The sequence below is a fragment of the Hyperoodon ampullatus genome (genome assembly GCF_949752795.1).
Source record: "Hyperoodon ampullatus genome assembly, chromosome: 4".
NCBI lineage: Eukaryota > Metazoa > Chordata > Mammalia > Artiodactyla > Ziphiidae > Hyperoodon > Hyperoodon ampullatus.
Window position 1 is genome coordinate 27,144,370 of NC_136917.1, and position 20,688 is coordinate 27,165,057.

At 54.4% G+C, this 20,688-nt stretch overlaps 1 protein-coding gene across 1 annotated transcript in view; it reads right to left on the reverse strand.

The window, feature by feature from the left end:
* Positions 1 to 14,550, reverse strand: part of CELF5 (CUGBP Elav-like family member 5) — a gene marked incomplete at both ends in the record, with an annotated part of 47,288 nt that extends 32,738 nt beyond the window's left edge. The window contains 1 exon segment of the mRNA XM_079702498.1: positions 14,292 to 14,550. Coding sequence (XP_079558624.1) covers positions 14,292 to 14,550 — 259 coding nt within the window.
* Positions 14,551 to 20,688: the final 6,138 nt, after the last annotated feature.

The window sequence follows — 20,688 nt, forward strand, 5'->3', positions numbered from 1 at the left end:
CCCTGGAGGCAAGCAAGCAGCAGATCCCCAGAGAGGACACTTCTTTACTGGGAAATCCAGGGGGTCCCTCCTCTTGATGAGATCCTCTGCTCTCTGCTCCAACATCTCAGCTTTTGGAATTTCATGACTTGAAGTTGTAATAATGACAGTAATAGTTGAAGTTCACTGAGTACCAAGCATCTTATAGAGACATCACCCATATGAACCCTTCCAACCCTCAGCCTAGCCCAAGAGAATGGCACTACTGTATCTATCTTTCTCCCCATTTTAAGATGGGGACACGGAGACACCAGACATTGAGCTGTCACACAGCGACGGGTCCCAGAGGCGGAATTTGCACCCTGGAAGTCTAACTCAAGTCCCAGCCCTTCTGCACCACAATATTTCCCCTCTTATAAGATAACAGTAGAAGCAATAACAGCCAATTCACTGAACACTCAGGGTGTTCGCTGTCCTGGGTACCTGGCTCCACGCCCCTCTCTTCTCTGCAGGAATCCTATGAGGGAGGTGTTATGCATTGTATGGAAGAATTGAGGTTCAGAGAGACAAAGTGACTTGCCTATGATTGCACAGCAGGTAAGGGGTGGAGCTGGAATTTGAAGCCAGGGGTATCTGATGTCATGGGCTTCACTCCCATCCACTGCACTTTTGGGGCTTTGGTCCCTAGGGTGTGGAGTGGCAGAGGCCCCCAATTCTGCCATCTTCCCTGAACTCACTCCACACCTTTAATATTTTAAGACAAAGGTGGCCTTAAGAGCATCCATGAAAAAGACCATTGTGGGCCACCTACAATCTAGCCTAGTCACCAGCTGTTTGATGTACAGATAAACTGAACCATTAATACAGGCCTCCCAAACATGGAGACCCAGGCCGAGCCCACAGAGCCTACGATGGTAGGGAGAAGAGTGCCCACCTTACAGGTGAGGAGACTGAGGTTCCCAGTGGCCCAGGTCACCCACAGATAGGACAGGGCTAGGACTTAAGCCCATACCTGCATGACACATGACACAGGGCTCTTCCCCCAGCCATGGGGATGCTCCTCTCCGAAGAAGGGGGCAGAGGTGGCCATTGTCCCTCCATGGCAACAGGCCTCTGTTCAACTGGGGTTCTGGGGACAATGCTTTGACTAATGGGTGATGCTAAGGCTCCAGGCTGGGTAGAGGCAGAGATAGACACACCCCTGTGTGTTGTCAGCCTGGGGCAGAGGTGGGGACACAGGGCTAGGGAAGCCCAGAAGATGAAAAGCATCTCTGGGCACTGAATGGTAGTCCTCCCAGAAAAGATCCATCTGCTCCAGGAACCTGGGAACGGGACCTTATTTGCAAAAAGGGTCTTTGCAGATGTAAGTAAGGATCTTGACATGAGATCATCCTGGACAACCACGTGGGTCCCAAATCCAATGCCAAGTGTCCTTATACGAGACAGAAGAGGAGACACAGACAGAAGGCAGGGGAATATGGAGGCAGACACTGGACAGATGCAGCCACAAGCCAAGGGATGCCTGGAGCCCCCAGAAGCTGGAAGAGGCAGGAGGGACCCTCCCCTGGAGCCTCCAGAGGGAGCACAGCCTTGATCTCAGACTTCTGGCCTCCAGGACTGAGAGAGAATCTGTGATCGTTTGGAACGGCTACCCCAGGAAACTGGTACCGATGGGGACCCAGGAGCAGGAGCAGTTTGGAAGAAAGAGGTGGAACCTGGTTTGGGCCCTGCCGGATCTGAGGGTTTGGGGGTCTTCACGGGAAGGACCCCTGGAGGACTGACTAAAAATCCCCCAAGTGGTACCAGCCATGTGCATGGAGCCAAGCCCTCATGCAGCTGCTCTACCTGCCATCCCTGGATTCTCACACTATTTTTTTTTTTTTTTTTTTGGCGGTACGCGGGCCTCTCACTGTCGTGGCTTCTCCCGCTGCGGAGCACAGGCTCCGGACGCGCAGGCTCAGCGGCCATGGCTCACGGGCCCAGCCGCTCAGAGGCATGTGGGATCTTCCCGGACCGGGGCACGAACCCGTGTCCCCTGCATCGACAGGTGGACTCTCAACCACTGCGCCACCAGGGAAGCCCTCTCACACTATTTTTATCCCCATGTTACAGAGGAGTTAACCCAGGCTCAGAGATGCTGAGCAGCTTTCCTGAGGTCATACAGCAAGCCAGAAACAACCCCTGGTGCTAAACCCAAACTGGGGGTGGGTAAAGGGCTTCTGAGTTCCAGAAAATTCCAGAGCGTTGGGGATGACTTAAGTCGCTGGAGCTTGTTACATTGATCTAATGAACTAAAAAAACTGTTTTAAAAATGAAAAGAAAAACATTTTTTTTCCTTTTTACTATTCATAGTCCTCATGTTCATGCATGAGTCTGGGATTTTTGTCACTTCCCAGGCAGCATGGTAGGTCTGGGGACTGACCCTGATGGACCCTGGTTGTGTCCCTGGCTGCACCCTGACTCTGGACACATCCCACGCCTGGCCTCTCAATGACTGCCTTTGTTTTTGTTTCTTTTAATATTTATTTATTTGGCTGTGCTGGGTCTTAGTTGTGGCATGCGGGATCTTTTAGCTGCGGCATGCGGGACCTAGTTCCCTGACCAGGGATCGAACCTGGTCCCCCTGCATTGGGAGCGCGGAGTCTTAACCATTGGACCGCCAGGGAAGTCCCTCGCTGACTACCTTTGAACTTGCCATTTCCTTGGTTCACACACCCTTATTCTCATCTTTGCCTGGCTCATTTCTCCTCAACCTGAAGGTCCCAACTGAGCCACTGCTCCTCAGGGAAGCCTCCCCATCCCCAACTGATGCTGGGTCAGGGGAGTGGAGACAGGTAGTGTCCGAATCACTTATGTGTTGTCCCAGTCACTTATGTGCTCCCAGTGTCCAGCATTGGGCCCAGCACACAGCACGTGCTCAGTAAGAATTTGGCCACTGTTCCTAGTCTCCATCCTGGTCCAGCCCCACCTGGACCAACTCAGTCCCCTCCCCCCTGGTCCCCAGCTTCGCCCTGGCGCCCACAGTCTGTCCTCCCCAGAGCAGCCACAAGGGGGCGCCTGTGAGTACCTGAGCCAGGCCCCGTCCCTCCTCTGCCCACCACCCTCCAGAGCTCCCACCTCCCTGGGGTAAAAGCCCAAGTCCTCCCCGTGGCCCACAAGGCCCTGAACGACCTCTCCCTTACCCTCCCTGCCCTCCCCGCCCTCCCCGCTCCTTCTCTCCCCCTCACTCACTCTGCTCCAGACACACGGGCCTCCCGGCTGTTCCTCCAACACACCAGGCCCCGTCCTGCCCCAGGGCCTTTGCACAAGCTGTTCTGGGATGTATTTCCCCCAGATCTCTGCACGGTTCACCCTCTCACTTCCTTCAGGTCTTGGCTCAAATGTCACCCCCTCAGTGAAACCTCCATGGAGCACCCTGTTTAAAACGACAGTCCTGGGACTTCCCTGGTAGCGCAGTGGTTAAGAATCTGCCTGCCAGTGCAGGGGGACATGCGTTCGATTCCCTGGTGTGGGAAGATCCCAAATGCCGCGGAGCTACTAAGCCCATACACCACAACTACTGAGCTTATGCTCTAGAGCCTGCGAGCCACAACTACTGAGTCCATGTGCTTAGTACCCGTGCTCTGCAACAAGAGAAGCCACCGCAATGAGTAGCCCTGGCTGGACGGAACTAGAGAAAGCCCACGTGCAGCAACGAAGACCCAATGCAACCAAAAAAAAAAAAAAAATTCCTCAACCACCCCCCACCCTGTTCTATTTTTTCCCGTGCCTTTGTCACCATCTCAAATGGCACATAATTTTTTTTTCTGTCTCCCCCACTGAAATGCCACTTCCAAGAGGATGGGGGGAGGTTTGTGTTTTGTTCAGTTTGGGGTCCCCAGAACTTAAATAGTGCCAGGAACAGAGTAGGTGCTCAATAAATACTGACTAACTGAATGACTTTGTTTCCAAACTGACCTGCTAATATCAAGAACAACCTCCTGGAGGGCGGCGACTACACTTGATTCATTTTTCTCCCTACCTGCCCCCCATGCCCAGCATCGGGTCAGTCAATATTTCCTGAGCACCTGTCATGTGCCAGCTGTGCTGCGGAAACAAAAGCAGGAGAGACAGCCTTTTTCATTTCTCTCTGATCACCAACATCTCCTCCCCTCCCCAGCCAGGACTCCAACCATGACCGATTGTGCAAAGTCCTCGTCTCAAACCCCTCTGATCCCCACCCACCGCACACTGGCACCCCAGGCACAAGATCTTTCAATTCAGTGCTAATCTAGGGACTAAAGATGGGGAATTAACCCTGCCCGATGCCCTTCTGCTGTGTGATCTAGGGCCAGCCACTTAACCTCTCTGAGCCTCCACTTTCTCATCCATAAAATAATAATACCGTCCACTAACGATTATAAGAGACATTCCCTTCTGCTGTGGCACCACCTCTCCACCAACCCCTGTCCCTGGTCACCCTCTCCACCTCCTCGTCCATCCTCTCATCCTGAAGCCATCCCCCACTTTGCTGAGAATAGTGGGGCTGATGGGCCCCTCCCTCTGCTTATAAACTCACTGCTTCCTGTCCAAGAGGGCAAGACCTAGGACCCAGGGCTCACACTCCATCGGGCACACCGTCTCTGGGCTGCTGTTGCTCCCTCCTCCTCTGCCCCCACCTTACACACTGCGGCTTCTCAGGGCTCATCTGGACCCCCCGACTTCCTGCCTACGGCCATGTTGACTCCTCCCACGGATTTAGTCGCCATGGCTGCACCAGTGATTCCCCCATCCGTGCACTCACACATCCATCCATCCATCCACCTGTCCATCCATCCATCCATCCATCCATTCATTATCCATTCATTTATCCTCTCGTTCACCTGTCCCTCCTCATATCCACCCATCCATCCATCCATCCATCCATCCATCCACCTGTCCATCCTCCATCAACCCACCCATCCCTCCACCCATCCACCTGTCCATCCATTCATCCTTCCATCCCTCCATCCATCCATCCATTCATTATCCATTCATTTATCCTCTCATCCACCTGTCCCTCCTTATATCCACCCATCCATCCACCCATCCACCTGCCCATCCATTCATCCATCCTTCCATCCATCCATCCATCCATTTATTACCCATTCATTTATCCTCTCAACCACCTGTCCATCCTCATATCCATCCATCCATCCATCCACCCATCCAGCCATCCATCCATCCAGCCATCTGTTATCCATTTATTTATCATCCATTACTTTATTCATCCATCCATCATTCATTCATTTACCCATTCATCCATCCACACATCAAGTTATCTATCCATCCATACATACATCCATTCATCCACCCATCCACCTGCTGTGTTTCAGGTACTTTTCTAAGCACTCGAGACCTATCAGTGAACACAAAAGGCAGAAATATCCCATCTTAATAGGGCTTCTAGTCTATTGGGAGGAGAGAAAAACCAATAAAATAAAAAGTAAAATCTATGGTACATCAGAAGTTCTCATTTTCACAGAAAAAAAGGGGGGGAAAGCAGGGAAGAGGCATTTGGAGTGCTGGAGAGTGGCTGAGATTATAAATCATGTCTGCAGGATGGCTTCACTGAGAAGGTGAAGTTTGCAGAGGATGAAGGAGGAGGCATGTGATTATTTGGGGGAGGTGTGGTCCAGGCAGAGGGCACAACCCATACAAAGGCCCTGGGGCAGGACCGGGCCTGGCGTGTTGGAGGAACAGCCAGGAGGCCCGTGTGTCTGGAGCAGAGTGAGCGAGGGGGAGAGAGGGAGGAGGGGAGGGCAGGGAGGGGACTTGGCCTTTTACCCCCAGTGAGGTGGGGGCCCTGGAGGGCTGTGGGCAGAGGAGGGGGTGGGGTCTGGCTCAGGTGCTCACAGGCACCTTCAGCTTGTTGTGGGGGTGAGTATGGGAGACGAGGGACCAGGGTGGAGGAGACGAAGCCAGTCCAGGTGGGCAATGACGGGGTGGAGAGAGTTTGGGGGAGAAGTGAGTGGATGTGGAGAAGGTTAGAAGGCAGAGCCATCAGGAGGGAGGGATGGGGAGCGGAGGTGTGAGGGGGGGAGAGTGAGGGTGACTCCATGGTTCTATCCTGAGCACCCTGAGGGCTTGTCTACATGACACCACACTGACCACCAACCGCTCAGGCCAGAATGTTCGTACGATCCTAGATCGGGGTCCCCCCCTCGGCACTGCTGCCATCGGGGCCGGGTCATCCTCTGTGGGGGCCATCCTGGGTGCTGTAGGGTGTGGAGCAGCCTGGCTGGTCCCCAGCCAAAGCCAGGACCCCCCCCTACTCATGACAACCACAGATGTCCCCAGACAATGCCCAGTGTCCCCCAGGGGGCAGGACCGCTCTGGGTGAGACCCACCTCACTGGACCCCTTCCTCCTCATCTCCCCCCACCAAGAGATGACGATTTGACTTTTTAAATCACCACAAATCACCACCCTTAGGACCACTCAGCTGTTCTGACAACTTTCTCACAGCACATTGTGCTCCTCTTGGGCACAGTAGGTCTGGTTCACACAAAGGTGGCACATAATAGGGACAAAAAAAAAAAACAGTTGAGAGAGGGGATGGGTAGGTAGGTGAAGAAATGACCTTGCAGCCCTGCCCACCCACTTGGGGTAGCTCTAGATGACACCAAAACCCTTCCAACGTAGACATTGCTATGATGAACATGCTGTGTGTCCTTGGGGAGGTGCCCTCCCCTCTCTGAGCCTGCCTTTCCCCATAAGGTTGCTCGGGAGACCCCTAGTTGTGGTGGGAATGCCTCCTTGGGTTCCTCCTCCTAGCAGAGGGTCAGGGACAAGGACGTAATGAGTGCCCCCTCCCCACCACTCAGAAGTGAAGACTCCACCCTTCAAGGCTGCTGGGAGAAGTAGGAGGACAGTTAGGGGAGGTCACAATCTACCCTACATGACATCTGCAGGCAACCCGCCATCTCTCAGGAGCCCCTCAGAGGAGCTGAGCTCAACCGTGGTGGCAGAAATCTCCGCTGTTCATCCAATACACCAGGCCCCATCCTACCCCAGGGCCTTTGCACATGCTGTGCTCTCTACCTCCAGATTTTTGGGCCCTGAGACACACAGGCCACTATTCTCCCAACACAGCAAACTAATTCTGACCTCAGGGCCTTTGCACATGCCATGTCCTCTTCCTGGAATGCCTTTCCCTTGGGTTTAGAACAACAGCTTTCTCATCTGTAATGCAGGTCTCATCCCAAATGTCACCTCCTGACATCTTCAGTCACCCAAGGTCAGCTGTCACCCTCCAACACACATCTCATTTTACTTCCTCCAGAGCGACTCTCTCCTACCCAAATCTTATTCATCTGTTTGCTCATTTATTGTCAATCCCTCCTCCCCCCAGATTGCTTTGTGTCCCCCAGAGCCTAGCTCTGGCACATCCCAGAGACTTGACAGACAGTTGTTGACTATCTGGCTACCCAACCATTTACTGACACCAAGTATATGCAAGACACTACTGACAGTGATTGCATTAACCACATTCTATAAATTAATTCTAATTTTTACAACTACTCTGTAAAACAACTATTGATATTCTTTCTCTTTTACAAATGAGGACGCTAAGGCTCAGAAGAAAGATAAGGTGGTTTGTCCAAGATCACACAGAAATAAAAAGCAGAGCCAGGAATAGGAACCAAGCCTGTCTGGCTGCAAAGCTGATGGTCATTCCCATTCAGGTGGGGAGGAAGGTGGTAAATGTTGGAGGGGTGTCCACCAACCCAGCCAGCCAGCCAGCCATCCATCCCTCTATCCATCCACTCACCCATCCACCCACCCCTCTAACCATGTATTCCTCCATCCATTCATCCATCCATCCATCCATTTACCCACCCACCCACCCATCCATCCATCAATCCATTCAGCCTTTCATCTGTCTACCCACTCTTTCATCCAGCAATGCACTCATACAGCCACCAAGTCACTGTCACCCATCCGTCCATTCATACCTAGAACCATCTACTCACGTATCCATCTATCCACCTGTTGACCAGCCCCCCCCCACATCCAACCACTCCCTCACCTTCCCATCCTCTCATTCCCTTAGGCCCTTGTTCATCCACATGATCCACTTCAAAATGGTGAACAAGACACAGTCCCTGCCCTCACACAGCTTACATGTCAGTGATGATGACCATGACCCCAGACCAACAGGGCTATTGCTAGGTCAGTGTCTTCCAAACCTAGCAGCCCCTCCCTCTGGCCCTGGACAAGGACAGCCAGCATCCCTGGATGGCTTTCATCCTGAGTCTATGTCTCCACAATCACATCTCTTTCTCTGACTCCTTTATTTCTCTTCCAAAGGGGGTCAAGTCTCAGGTTGGGAGGTGTGACACCTAGCTATACTGCTGTGTGACTTGAGTCTGGGTGTTGCCTGTCTCTGAGCCCCAATTCCTCACCTATCCATGTGGGGGAGGGAAACCTGGTTTTCTAAGAACCACTGCGACCTGAGCACATGTCTGCTTCTTTGTGACCCTCTTGTCCCACACTGTGAGCCTCGCCTCAAGGGGAAGCTTCTGTTGTACCCATCCAGGTATGCAGGAAATGTGCATATGCTGAACAAGGCTGGGAGGCTGGAAAGAGGCCAATGGTGGCCATGACAGTTAACAGGACATGAAGCTCCCTTTTCATGCAGGTCTGAGATCCTCCCCTGCTCCATATTCTTCCATGACTCCCCAGTGTCCTCAGGAAAGAGTCCAAGCTCAGTCCAGTATAAAAGGCTCTTCAGGGTCCAGCCCATGCCAACTCTCTGGCCTCACCTCCCATGCCTCACCTAATTCCTCCTCCACTCCATCTGTGCCCCTTCACTCCTCCAGGCCTTTGCAAACCCAGTTCCCTCTGTCCACATCCATGAGGACAGAGACATCAACCTAGCTGACTCACTGCTTTTTTTCACACCCATAAAAGGGCCCAGGGCTTCCCTGGTAGCGCAGTGGTTGGGAGTCCGCCTGCCGATGCAGTGGACACGGGTTCGTTCCCTGGTTCGGGAGGATCCCACATGCCATGGAGCTTGCGCGTCCGGAGCCTGTGCTCCGCAGCGGGAGAGGCCACGGCAGTGAGAGGCCCGCGTACTGCAAGGAAAAAAAAAAGGGCCCAGAACAAAAAAAGTGCTCTGTGAATAAATACATGAAACGCTTTCTCCACCTGGCAAGCTCCTATTCATCCTTCAAAACCCCACTTCTAATGCCCCTCTGCCATGCAGCCAGAGTCCCCAGGCAGAGCCTTCAACTTCCTATCCAGTTCCCTCAACCCTGCATCCCTTCCCTTTCATACAACCCTGACCATTCCAGCTACAGGTGCCAATATCTAGCTCTGTCTACCGATCAGAGGGGTCTCAGATCTCTCTTGCCTAGTACAAGGCAAGGCCCCAAAAGGCTTTCAGGAAGTGTTGGCTAAATTAGTGAGTGTGGTCCTACTGAGTGCTCCTAATGGCGAGGGTCTCCTCTGCCAACATCAGGGGTGAAAGAGAGAGTCACCGGCCTATTTCAGAGATAGCTCGTGGGTCCACCCCCCATGCCAGAACTTCTCAGAGGAGCCCTGCCAGATATGCCCCACATCAGAAGGGGACCCTGGGGCTCCCAGGACTCTTTGCTGTTTTCCCACCAGGGCAAAAACTCTGTCTTTCCCCTGCTTGAACTTTCCCAGAGTCAGCATCAGCATTGCTCTGGGCCTTTGCACATACTCTACCAGGAACACCCTTCCCCCTCAACAGATCTTTCCCACCCTTCAGGTCTCAGCCTACTCGCATAATAAGCATGGCTCTGTGCCCAGCCCTGTGTCAAGAGCTTTAACCACCATTCCGGTCCTCACATTCCCCAACCCTCTCCCGCGGGCCTCCCAACTCTATAGATAACAGCACTGAGGAGGCTGGGGCCTCCTCTGGGTTGTCCCCGCTGATGTGTTTCCACCATCGCAGCCCTGACATCAGTGCCTTGTAACCTCCTGGTTCCTCACTGTGTCCCCCACCATATGGGATCTGGGGGTGGGAGGAGTCTGGGAGAGGATTTTTAGCTGTTTGCCCAACACTGTATCCCGGGTCTAGAATGGGGCCTGGGACACAGCAGGTGCTCAATAAATGTTGGTCATAGGGGTAGATGGATTTACGGCTTATTGACTCCATCGTGCCACATAGGGATTCCTATTTGCTCGGAATCTCAGCCCCGCACCAACGCCCCCCGCACCAACGCCGGCACACAGTAGGCGCGCAATCAATGCCCTCAGCCTGAAAGAAGGCAGAAACGATGTCACAGTCACCCTCAGAAAAGCCTGTTAAACCCGTCATCATGGGAAACTGAGGCACTGAGGGGGGTGTGCCTGGCTCGAAGCCGCACAGTCAGCCCTGGTGGCTCTCCCCAGCCCCCCGCCGCTGTCCCCTCCCTCTGTCTCCCCCTACCCCCTGCCAGGCAGCGCCTGCCGGCCGCCTAGCCCGCCGTCTCCCTGGGGCTGGCACGTCACACTCGGAATCTCACGCCTCAATCGCGGCGTGCTCCAGCCTCCCCCCTGCCGCCAGCCGAGCAGCTGGTGCTCCCATGGAAACCGTAGGCCCCGACCCGCCCCCTCCACCTGCACCGGCCCCCCTCACAACCTCAGCTTTAAGACAAATATTGTCATTAACATGCAAATATATATGTGATTACCATAAATGGGGGCCGCGCGGCAGCGGACGAGCCCTCTGGCAGGCGCCTGCCCCGGGCAGGTTGGGTATTAATATTCAGCCCCATTGGGAGAGGGACGGCCCGAGCCACACCAGGCACCTCGGGGGACCCCATGTGCACCCAGCGCCTTCGGAGGGAGGGTCCCAGGGGGGCCTGTCCCCCAGCAGGTGACTGGAGGGGGTGATGACTGGACACTGGCCAGTGGGAGACCCCTGGCCAGTGGGAGCCCCGCCCCGTGCCTGGCCTGAGCCCCGGGCCGGGCTGGGAGCGCCGGGGGAGGCCTCCTTTCTCTGAACGGGGCGCCGATCTGGGCAGGGGGAGGGTCTGTGGCCTCCCTGCCCGCCTTCTCCAGCTCTGCCCCACTCCCACCCTCTCTTCCTGTTGGGGGGGGGGTCTGGAGGCGGCTCCCTGGGTGTCTCCCTCTCTCCGTTCTGGTGTATCTCTCTCCTTCTCCGCTCTTGCTGTGTCTCTCCACCTCTGTCTCCATCTCTCTTAAAAACAAAAAAAACGCCAGCACCCAGGGGCCTGCCCTGTTCCTGAGGAATCTTCACTTCCCGCCCTGCCTTCTCCCCGCAGCCCTGCCCCATCCCCAGAGTCCAAGGGCCCGGCTGGACTCCCTGCCTTTCTCCTGGTCCCAGGCCTGTAGGAAATGGGGTGCCCCTACCCCCCACCCTTGGCGACGGCTGTCAGATGTCACAGCCCCGCCCCCTCCCCTCGTCCCTCAACACCACCACGGTGGGGGGGTCCTCATCCTCAGCTTCGGGGACACTGTCGCCCCTTCATCACACAGATATACTTCTGCTTCTGGCCTGGGAGGGAGACAGGTGGGTGACAGCTGGCGGGGCAGCTCTGGTCGGTCCTTAGGACCCAGTATTTGCCCCTCCAGCCTCAGTTTCCCTTCTGGATGAAATGCACAGGTGCTCACAAGCCCATGGGAGTGATGATCCCTTCACTGGGCATCATACAGGCCCCCAAATGTGAAACTTAAAGGTGCGATGGTGATCATAAGAATAACGCGATACTGGATGGTCCTTCTCCTACTGGGTGCTGGGGTCACAGGGACCACAATGGGTGTTTTCACTTCACCCCACTCCGGCCCTTTCAGCTCCCCTGGTGCCCAGCCTCCGGCGGCCCAGAAAGCTCTCAGGGGATTTCTCTCCACAACCCGGCGTCCACACTCCCACCCCATGGCTCTCAGCCAGCACCCCCAGCAGGCAACCTGCACCCTGTAGGCTCCCCAGAAACAAAACCAACACCAGAGACATGTTGGCAGGAGGGGCCTGGAGCTCATCCCCACACCACAACCTCCCAGTCATCCTTCCACTTCCCTTTGGCTGAGGTCCAGAGAGGGGCAGCCACTGGCCAGAGGTCACACAGCTGAGCCCCACAAACAGGCCTTGATCCCAGCTGCTGGCCTTCAGCTCCCCCCAGCTCCCATCCACAGGTAAGGTCCTGCCAGGCCCAGCATAGGTGGGATCAGGAGGGGGAACCATTCGGGTCCTGATGGTATGGGGGGGGGATAGAAGGGGAAGACCCCCACCCCCCATACCCCCAGGCCCTGCATCCAGGGCTCCTGCAAAGTAGAGGTTGAGGGCCAGGTATCATGGACACCCAGCTTCCTAATTTTCACCCTCCAAGGAAAGATCGCAAATGGGAAACACCCTGAGATGCCCCCGATCCCAACATTCTCCAGCCAGAAAAAAATAATCTCATCCACATTCATGAGACCCTGCTCTTTAACAGCAGGTAAACTGAGGCTCTGACCAGGTGAAAATCCAGCCACAGTTTCTCCCTCACCTTCCCACGCTGCGGGGGCGGCAGGGGTCTCCAGGGGAGATTTAAAAATGAGAAACGAGGGGAGGGCCACCAGGTGTCTCCTTCTCCCCGTACCCCATCTGTCTCCCTGACCCAGAGCTCACCGACAGCCTTTCAATTCAACATTTGGGGGGGGCCGTGTGGACACTCCCCCACCCCACCAGAATCTTTCTAGAAAAGGGCCCTTCGGACACACCAGTGGGTGAGGGCTGTGGAAAGAGCCCTCCGTACAGCTGTGGACCCCTTAGCTTGGATGAGTGTAAGCCCTCTGCCCTCCTAGGCCACAGGGAGAAGTTAGATTTTCCAGGCCCTTTTTTTTTTTTTTTGGTGATGGTTGGATTTGAAAAGAGGTGGGGGATGGGAAGAGTTGCTTTCCTCCCCCAGGGTACCGGCTGGAGGGTCTAGCTGAAGTGGCAGGCCTGGGCTCCAACCGACCAGACCCTCCCTGTGGCCTGCCCCGACCCATCATTCATTGATTCATTCACTCGTTCATTCATCCATTCATTCAACAAACACGTATTCATGCTTACCATGCCTGCCACACTGAAGGGAGGACAGGCATGAATGGGGCCTGAAATAGGTCATGGGACCTGATCCACTCCCAAGACCCCTCCAGGGTCTCATCTGGGGTGTCAGCACAAAGCCTCTACCATCCCCACCCGCAGTCCCCAGCCCCTGCCGGAAGAACTGTCAGGGCCACCCCCATTCAGATACTGGGCCGTGATCAGAGCCCAGGGCTGGGGCCACAGTCCCTGGCACCCCCTCCCTGCATGCCATCAGAGAATCAGGTGGCAGGGAGGTGGGCAGGCCTCCCCACCCCACCTGCCTCCCCCGCTGGGCTCACAGGTCGCCCACGCCTCCTCATCCACCCCAGGATCTGGGCTCTGCCAGATGGACGGTCCAGGCTCATCGTCTTTGGCCTCAGCCTTCAACACACTGCTAACAGGCTTGGCCAGTTTTAACTTGAGCCAAAGGTGGAGGCGGCATTCAGGGTGGGGGGGCCATAGAGAAATGGAGGGGGGATGCTGCTCCAGACAGAGAGGGTGGGCAGGGGGGAGGGCAAACGGTAGCCTTTTAACCACCCGAGTCTGGTGCTCCCCCTGACTGGCTTAGCTGCCTGCACCCCAGCCCCCCACCCCGCTTTCTTTGTAGTTACCGATTAGCCCGGGATCCTGGGCATCCGTGTCCCCCGTGGCCGGCTGGACCTGCCCCACCGGCCTGGCTTTGTGAATGACCAAAGCAATGGAGTCCAGAGGTGCAAACTTCCCCGACGGGGCCTGGAGAGGCCGAATGAATGGGGAGGGGGGCGGCAGGGAGGGGTGGCAGCGTTCAGGCAGCTCCCCGAGCAAAGGGGCAGGAAAGAGTGGGTGAGGGAGGGAGGAAGGGGTGGGGGTCTAGAGGGAATGAGAGGGAGGGGGAGAGAGAGAGAGAGAGAGAGAGAAGGAGAAGGATGCTGGGGGGGGGAGGATGGGAGGTAGAGGGAGATGGGAGAGGAGAGAAAAGGAAAGAGAAGAGAGAGAGGGAGAGAGAGAGAGAGAGAGAGAGGGAGAGGGAGAGAGAATGCCGGAAGGTGGGGAGGGAGGGAGAGGGGGCGGAGGAGGGGAGGGGGCCAGCTCGGATCTGTCAGCTGCACCCCCAGAGGGGGGAGGAGGGGGTGGGTGGAACAGGGTTTGGGGGGGGAGAAATGATGCCGTGGCAGAGGCAAGCAGAGGGAGGAGGTGAGGAGAGGAGGGTTGGGGGGGGAGAAGATGCCGGAAGGTGGGGTGGCGAGGCCGAGGGAGGAGAGGGGAGGGGAGGGAGGGGGCCGGGTGCCCACCTTTGTGCATGCCCGTGTAGGGGTCTTTGAGCACCGTGAGCTCATAGATGCGGCCGAACTGCTCGAAGAGCGGCTTGAGGTCCTTCTCGTCCAGGTTGCGCGGGATCTGGCCCACGAAGAGCTTGATGGCGTCCAGGTCCTTCATGCCGTCGGGCTGCCCCCCGGGGGGCTCGGGCCCGCTGCTGCCCACTGGCGAGGGCCGCGGCTGCAGGAGCTGCTGCTGCTGCCGGCGCGCCTCGCTCTCCGTTAGGCGGGCCATGGCGGGCGAAGGCGGGCGGCGGGCGCGGGACCGAGCCGGCGGCGGCGGCGGGCGGCGGGCGGACTCGCAGCTGGAGCGACGGACGCCGCCTCCCGCCTCTCTCCCGCCCCGTCCCCGCGCCCTCCTCCCTCCTCCGCGCGCCCGCTCGCTCCAGCATCAGGACCACAAAAGGGCGGCTCCGCAGCGGCCCCTGGCGGCCAGAGCGCGCCTCGTCGAGGCGGCGCCCCCCGCGCGCATCGCCCGTCCAGCATCCCGCATCCCGCCTCCGTGCTCATCGCGCACCCCGAATCGCGCATCCCACATCGCACTTGGAACATCCTGAATCCCACATCCCGCATCCCGGCGCCCAGTCCGGGCTGGTAAACTGAGTCCACCGGGCCCGTAGCCCCTGCTTTCTGGGTAGGTGACGGCGAAGCTTTAGGCAGGACAGACCAGGCCCCCAGGTGGCACGGGCTCCTCCCACTGATAACAGCAGGAAAAACACTAAAAGTAGCGCACAGTTCTATACGGTGCTTACTTGGCATTTACAGGGCTGTCCTTGGAATGTTTAAGTATACAATCATGAATAATAATAATAACAGCAACAAGAAAGAACACTTTGATAATACTATGTGCTAGGCACTGCGCTCAGCACAGCTTTAAGTTTGTAACTTATGAAATAGAAATAGCAATCATTGTGTTATATCAACAGCAACACTTTCTGTCACACTTGCCATGTGCACATACTGTCCAAAATATTTCGAAGGATATGGACGCATTTGGGCCAAGTGCTCTATGGGCATCATGTCAACCCTGCTTAAAACTCTCCGTCAAAACCACAAGGAGGTATCACCTCACACAGGTCGGAATGGCCATCATCAAAAAGCCTACAAACAATAAATGCTGGAGAGGGTGTGAAGAGAAGGGAATCCTCCTACACTGTTGGTGGGAATGTAAATTGGTGCAGCCACTATGGACAACAGTATGGAGGCTCCTCAAAAAACTAAAAATAGAGCTGCCCTATGATCCAGCAATCCCACTACTGGGCATATATCTGGAGAAAACTCTAATTCAAAAATATACATACACCCCAATGTTCACAGAAGCACCATTTACAATAGCCAGGACATGGAAGCAACCTAAATGTCCATCAACAGATGAATGGATAAAGATGTGGTGTGTGTGTGTGTGTGTGTGTGTGTGTGTGTATATATATATATATATATATATATATATATACACACACACACAACAGAATACTACTCAGCCATAAAAAACAGAATGAAGTAATGCCATTTGCAGCAACATGGATGAACCTAGAGATTATCATACTAAGTGAAGTCAGTCAGAGAAAAACAAATATCATATGATATCACTTAGATGTGCAATCTAAAATAAATGATACAAATGAACTTATTTACAAAACAGAAATAGACTCACAGACATAGGAAACATACTTATGGTTACCAAAGGGTAAGGGGGTGGTATAAATTAGGCGTTTGGGATTAACAGATACACACTATCATATATAAAAGAGATAAACAACAAGGACCCACTGTAGAGCACAGGAAACTATATTCAATATCTTGTAATAACCTATAATGGAAAAGAATCTGAAAAAAGGGACTTCCCTCGTGGCGCAGTGGTAAAGAAGCCACCTGCCAATGCAGGGGACACGGGTTCGAGCCCTGGTACGGGAAGATCCCACATGCTGCGGAGCAACAGAGCCACGAGCCACAACTACTGAAGTCCGTGTGCCACAACTACTGAAGCCCACATGCCTAGAGCCCGTGCTCCACAACAAGAGAAGCCCCCGAAATGAGAAGCACATGCACCACAACGAAGATTAGCCCCTGCTCGCCGCAACTGGAGAAAAACCTGTGCGCAGCAACAAATACCCAACACAGTCATAAATAAATAAATAATATAATTAATTAATTTTAAGAAAAGATATTAAAAGAATCTGAAAAAGAATACATATATATATAAAACCAAACCAATTCGCTGTACACCTGAAACTAACACAACACTGTAAATCAACTATACTTCAAAAAAAAAAAAAACTCTCCAAAGATGTCCCAAAATTAAAACCCCAGTCCTTCCTGCAGCTCACAAGGCCATGCACAACCTGCCCTGTCCCTTCCCTGCCCTCCCCTCCTCCCTCTCTCTCCCCCTCGCTCACTATGCTCCAGACACACGGGCCTCCTGGCTGTTCCTCCAGCACACCAGGCATGGTCCTGCCCCAGGGCCTTTGCACGGGCTGTGCCTGAAATTCCCTTCCCCCAAATGGTGCATGGCCCACTCTTTCGATCTCCCATCACTTTCTCTGTCCACCTGATCGAAAATCGTTCAGCTACCATTACTTCCTTTCTCAGGCTTCCTTTTTCCTCCATAGCATTTATACTCATTTTAATTAAATTAATTTAATTCTAATTTGCTATATACTTACTTGTTTGTTTATTTATTTATTTATTTATTTGCGGAATGCGGGCCTCTCACTGTTGTGGCCTCTCCCGTTGCGGAGCATAGGCTCCAGACGCGCAGGCTCAGCGGCCATGGCTCACAGGCCCAGCCGCTCCGCGGCATGTGGGATCTTCCCGGACTGGGGCACGAACCCGTGTCCCCTGCATTGGCAGGCAGACTCTCAACCACTGCGCCACCAGGGAAGCCCCAGTTACTTGTTTATTGATAAGCCACATAGCTCTTTCCAGGCGCCAGGCTCTGTGCCAAGTGCTTGACATGTATGAACTCATTTGATCCACACAGCAAATGCCTGGGGTGGGTACAGACAAATAAACCAGATATTTTACACTGTCATCAATGCAATGGAGGAAACAGAAGTGGAGGGATGGCTTTAGGAGGCAAATTCAGGGAAGACTTAGAGCGGATGGCCTTCAAGCAAAGATGAGAATGAAGTGGCAAGTGCAAAGGCCCTGAGGCAGGGTTGGAGAAACAGGGATCAGTGGCTGTAAGAGAAAGAACACCACACAGCCACTGGGGGCAGTCTACCAACACGGACTTCATTTTAAATTTATTTTCTTTGTTTTTATTTTAAAATAAAAACAGCATCAGTAACAGTGCCATACTGAGCCAAAGGAAACCTCAGTAATTCTGATTCTATTTAAAATGTTGACATTTTGTTCACCATGGATTTTTTCACATTATTTTTAGTTTTTTTCAATTATTGCATTGGACTGCCCTGGTGGTGCAGTGGTTAGGAATCCACCTGCCAATGCAGGGGACACGGGTTTGAGCCCTGGTCCGGGAAGATCCCACACGCCGCGGAGCAACTAAGCCCGTGCACCACAACTACTGAAGCTCGCGCGCCTAGAGCCCGTGTTCTGCAACAAGAGAAGCCACCGCAATGAGAAGCCCACGCACTGCAACAAAGAGTAGCCCCCGCTCGCCGCAACTAGAGAAAGCCCGTGCGCAGCAATGAAGACCCAACGCAGCCAAAAATAAATAAATAAAATAAATAAATTTATAAAAATAAATAACACAACCCAGATCTTCAAAAAAAAAGAAAAAATTATTGCATTAAAATAATCTTTACCTTGATGATGTTTTTTGGCATCCCCCCCTTAAACTTTGCTCCCCAGGCAAACTCACCCTCATAGCAAACATAAGAGGTAAGTATTGTTCCCATACCCACTTTATAGAGGGGGAAACAGGCCCAGAGAGGTCAAGTCACTTGGGCAAAGTCACACAGTGAGAGTACTGGGATTTGAACCCAGCCACCTGGACTCCAGAACCCACACGTTTCCCGTGATCCCACACCGTCTTTCCCATGCTTTACACAGCCAAGCTTCCATTTCCTTATTTGCCAAGTGAGATTAAGAGGGTGAAGTCCCTGGCATGGATTCAGTGAGCTAATAGGTGAGGCTCAGCATAGCGCCTGGGACATCTTTATCATTCAATAAATGGCTATTATCATGACTGTTACCAGAAGCCAGCTGCCCACCCCCAGACAGGAGCAGGACGTCAGGACTGGGGGAGGAGCAGAGCCCAGGTGAGGGGTCCAGAGTCCTCTTAGAACATTCCACCCCTTGGCCCTGCCCAGCCCCTGGTTCTGGGCTCAGCCCCAGGCTGGGCTTGTGGAGCCAGGCTGGAGACAGGCTCTGTCTCCATGGAGACAGGATGCTTGAAGCCCTGTGGCCCTCTGATGTGCCGGGAGAGTCGTTTAAAAGAATAAAAATAAAACCCCACCAGCTCTCCTGTGAGTCAAAGAGGCATTTTTCTCAGCCTCTTTCTTCCACTGAGGGGAAGAGCCCAGTCTAGCTTGAGTCTGGCCTCCGGGAACTTAAATTCAGCATCCCACATCCTGAACAATACTCATCCCTGGAGTTTATTCCCTGACACACCTCAGCCATATCAGGGAAAAGGTCATGGCAGAGAAAACTGAGGCTGTGCGCTTGAAAGCATTTGAAGCTCTCGAGGCCGACTCTCTGATTTATTATCAGCCAGAGGGAACCTTGTCACATTGGCATCATGGCAGGAGGCCCACGGTTTGGGCTGTTACTTAAAAGCCAACGAGGGTGGGAACAGAGCCTGTTGGGGGATCCTGGGCTGGGAGGTTTCTGGCAAGTTGCCTGGCTCTCTGGATCTGTCGTCAAAAACCTGCCCCAGGACCTTTGCACTTGCTTAGTGTTCATCTCCCAGAATAGGTTTTCTCAAAATAATTACCCAAACTTAAATAAACTTATCTTAAAGGAAAACTGTCTACATTTGGGATCAGGTCATTCTCTGTGGGTGGCTGAGCAGCACCCTTGCCCCACCCACTCGGTGCCAGGAGCACCCCCAGTCGTGGCCACCACAGATGTCCCCAGACACGGCCCAGGGCCCCCTGGGGGCAGAACTGCCCCAGGTGAGTATTGCTGATGTGGACAGGTAAGGTGCTTACCTCAGCAGAGGGGCCAGGTTGGGGTCAGGGGGCAGAGTCCCGGCTGGCACCTCTCAGATGTACACAAGACCACCTGGGCATCCTGCCAGGAATGCAGATCCCCATCTTGTGGGTCTGAGGTGCGGCCTGGGACTCTGCCTCCAGGTAAGGGCAGCAAAGTTATGAGGAGACATCCACTGCGTTCCCGTCTTGACTTTTACTAGCACGACTATCATTTCATAGGGTGTGGGTGTGAAGAAGGCTGAGCCCACGAAGGGAAATGCCCTTTCCGAGTCCCTGCCTTGCCCCCCTCTGCTTGGGGGTTATTGGTGTCAGTGGAAAGGTCAGCCAGCGGGACAGAGTCAGCAAGTGGGGCGAGAGGCCCAGCCTGGAGCTGCCCTGTGCCAGTGGCCCCTTCCCTTCAGCGGTCTCTGCACAGCCGGCCTGCGTGTCTTCCTGGGTGATGGTCGGCCGCACCCCCGTCCCCTCTGACCCTGGTGCCCTTTGGCTCTGCCCCCTCCATGCCTCGAAGACCCTCACTGCCCAGGCTGTGTACAGCTCTTCTGGCACATTCCAGGGGGTTGAAGCCCTAGGCCCATCCTACAAGGGCCTAGGGGCTCAGGATGCGTCCCCCAGAAACACTATACCGCAGTCCCCACCTGCCCCAGATGCCTGCCGACTTCACACATCTAAGGACACCAAGCAGCCAGAGCTCTACAGTTCTCAGTGCCTCCAACTCCACTGCCTTCCCTCGCTTGGGAAGGAGCTGCCCATCCACTTTCTTGCAGGGACCCCGGATCCTCCCCGTTCCCCACTATTTGGCTTCAGGGATGGGAAATGATTCCTCATTGGACCAACCTCTCCGTTCCCTCTTTCAGCAAACCCCACTCCCTGGACAGGACGGGGTCGGGGAGGGGGAGGTCTGAAGCACAGCTTGGCCAACCCTGAGAAAGCCTGGAGAAGGGGAAGGAAGGAAGGAGGGGCTGGAAACAGGAATAGAGATCCAGCCGTGGCCGCCCAGGGGCCGTGGCCCCTTCCCCCCACCCTTTCACCACAGGAGTGGACACCTGCCCCACAGGGCTTCTTGCCCTGGGAATTTGAGCTTGGGAACAATAGGGGTTGGGTGCACACCATGTTGAATGCCAGAGTCGTCAGGGTTTTCCCCCCCCCCAAGTTAGAATGAGAAAGACATGAATAAATACTCTTTTCTGAATGAGCCAGCCTCAGTGTGATCCAGTAACTTGCCATCAAAACTGCGTGGGTTTCTATATTGTAGGATG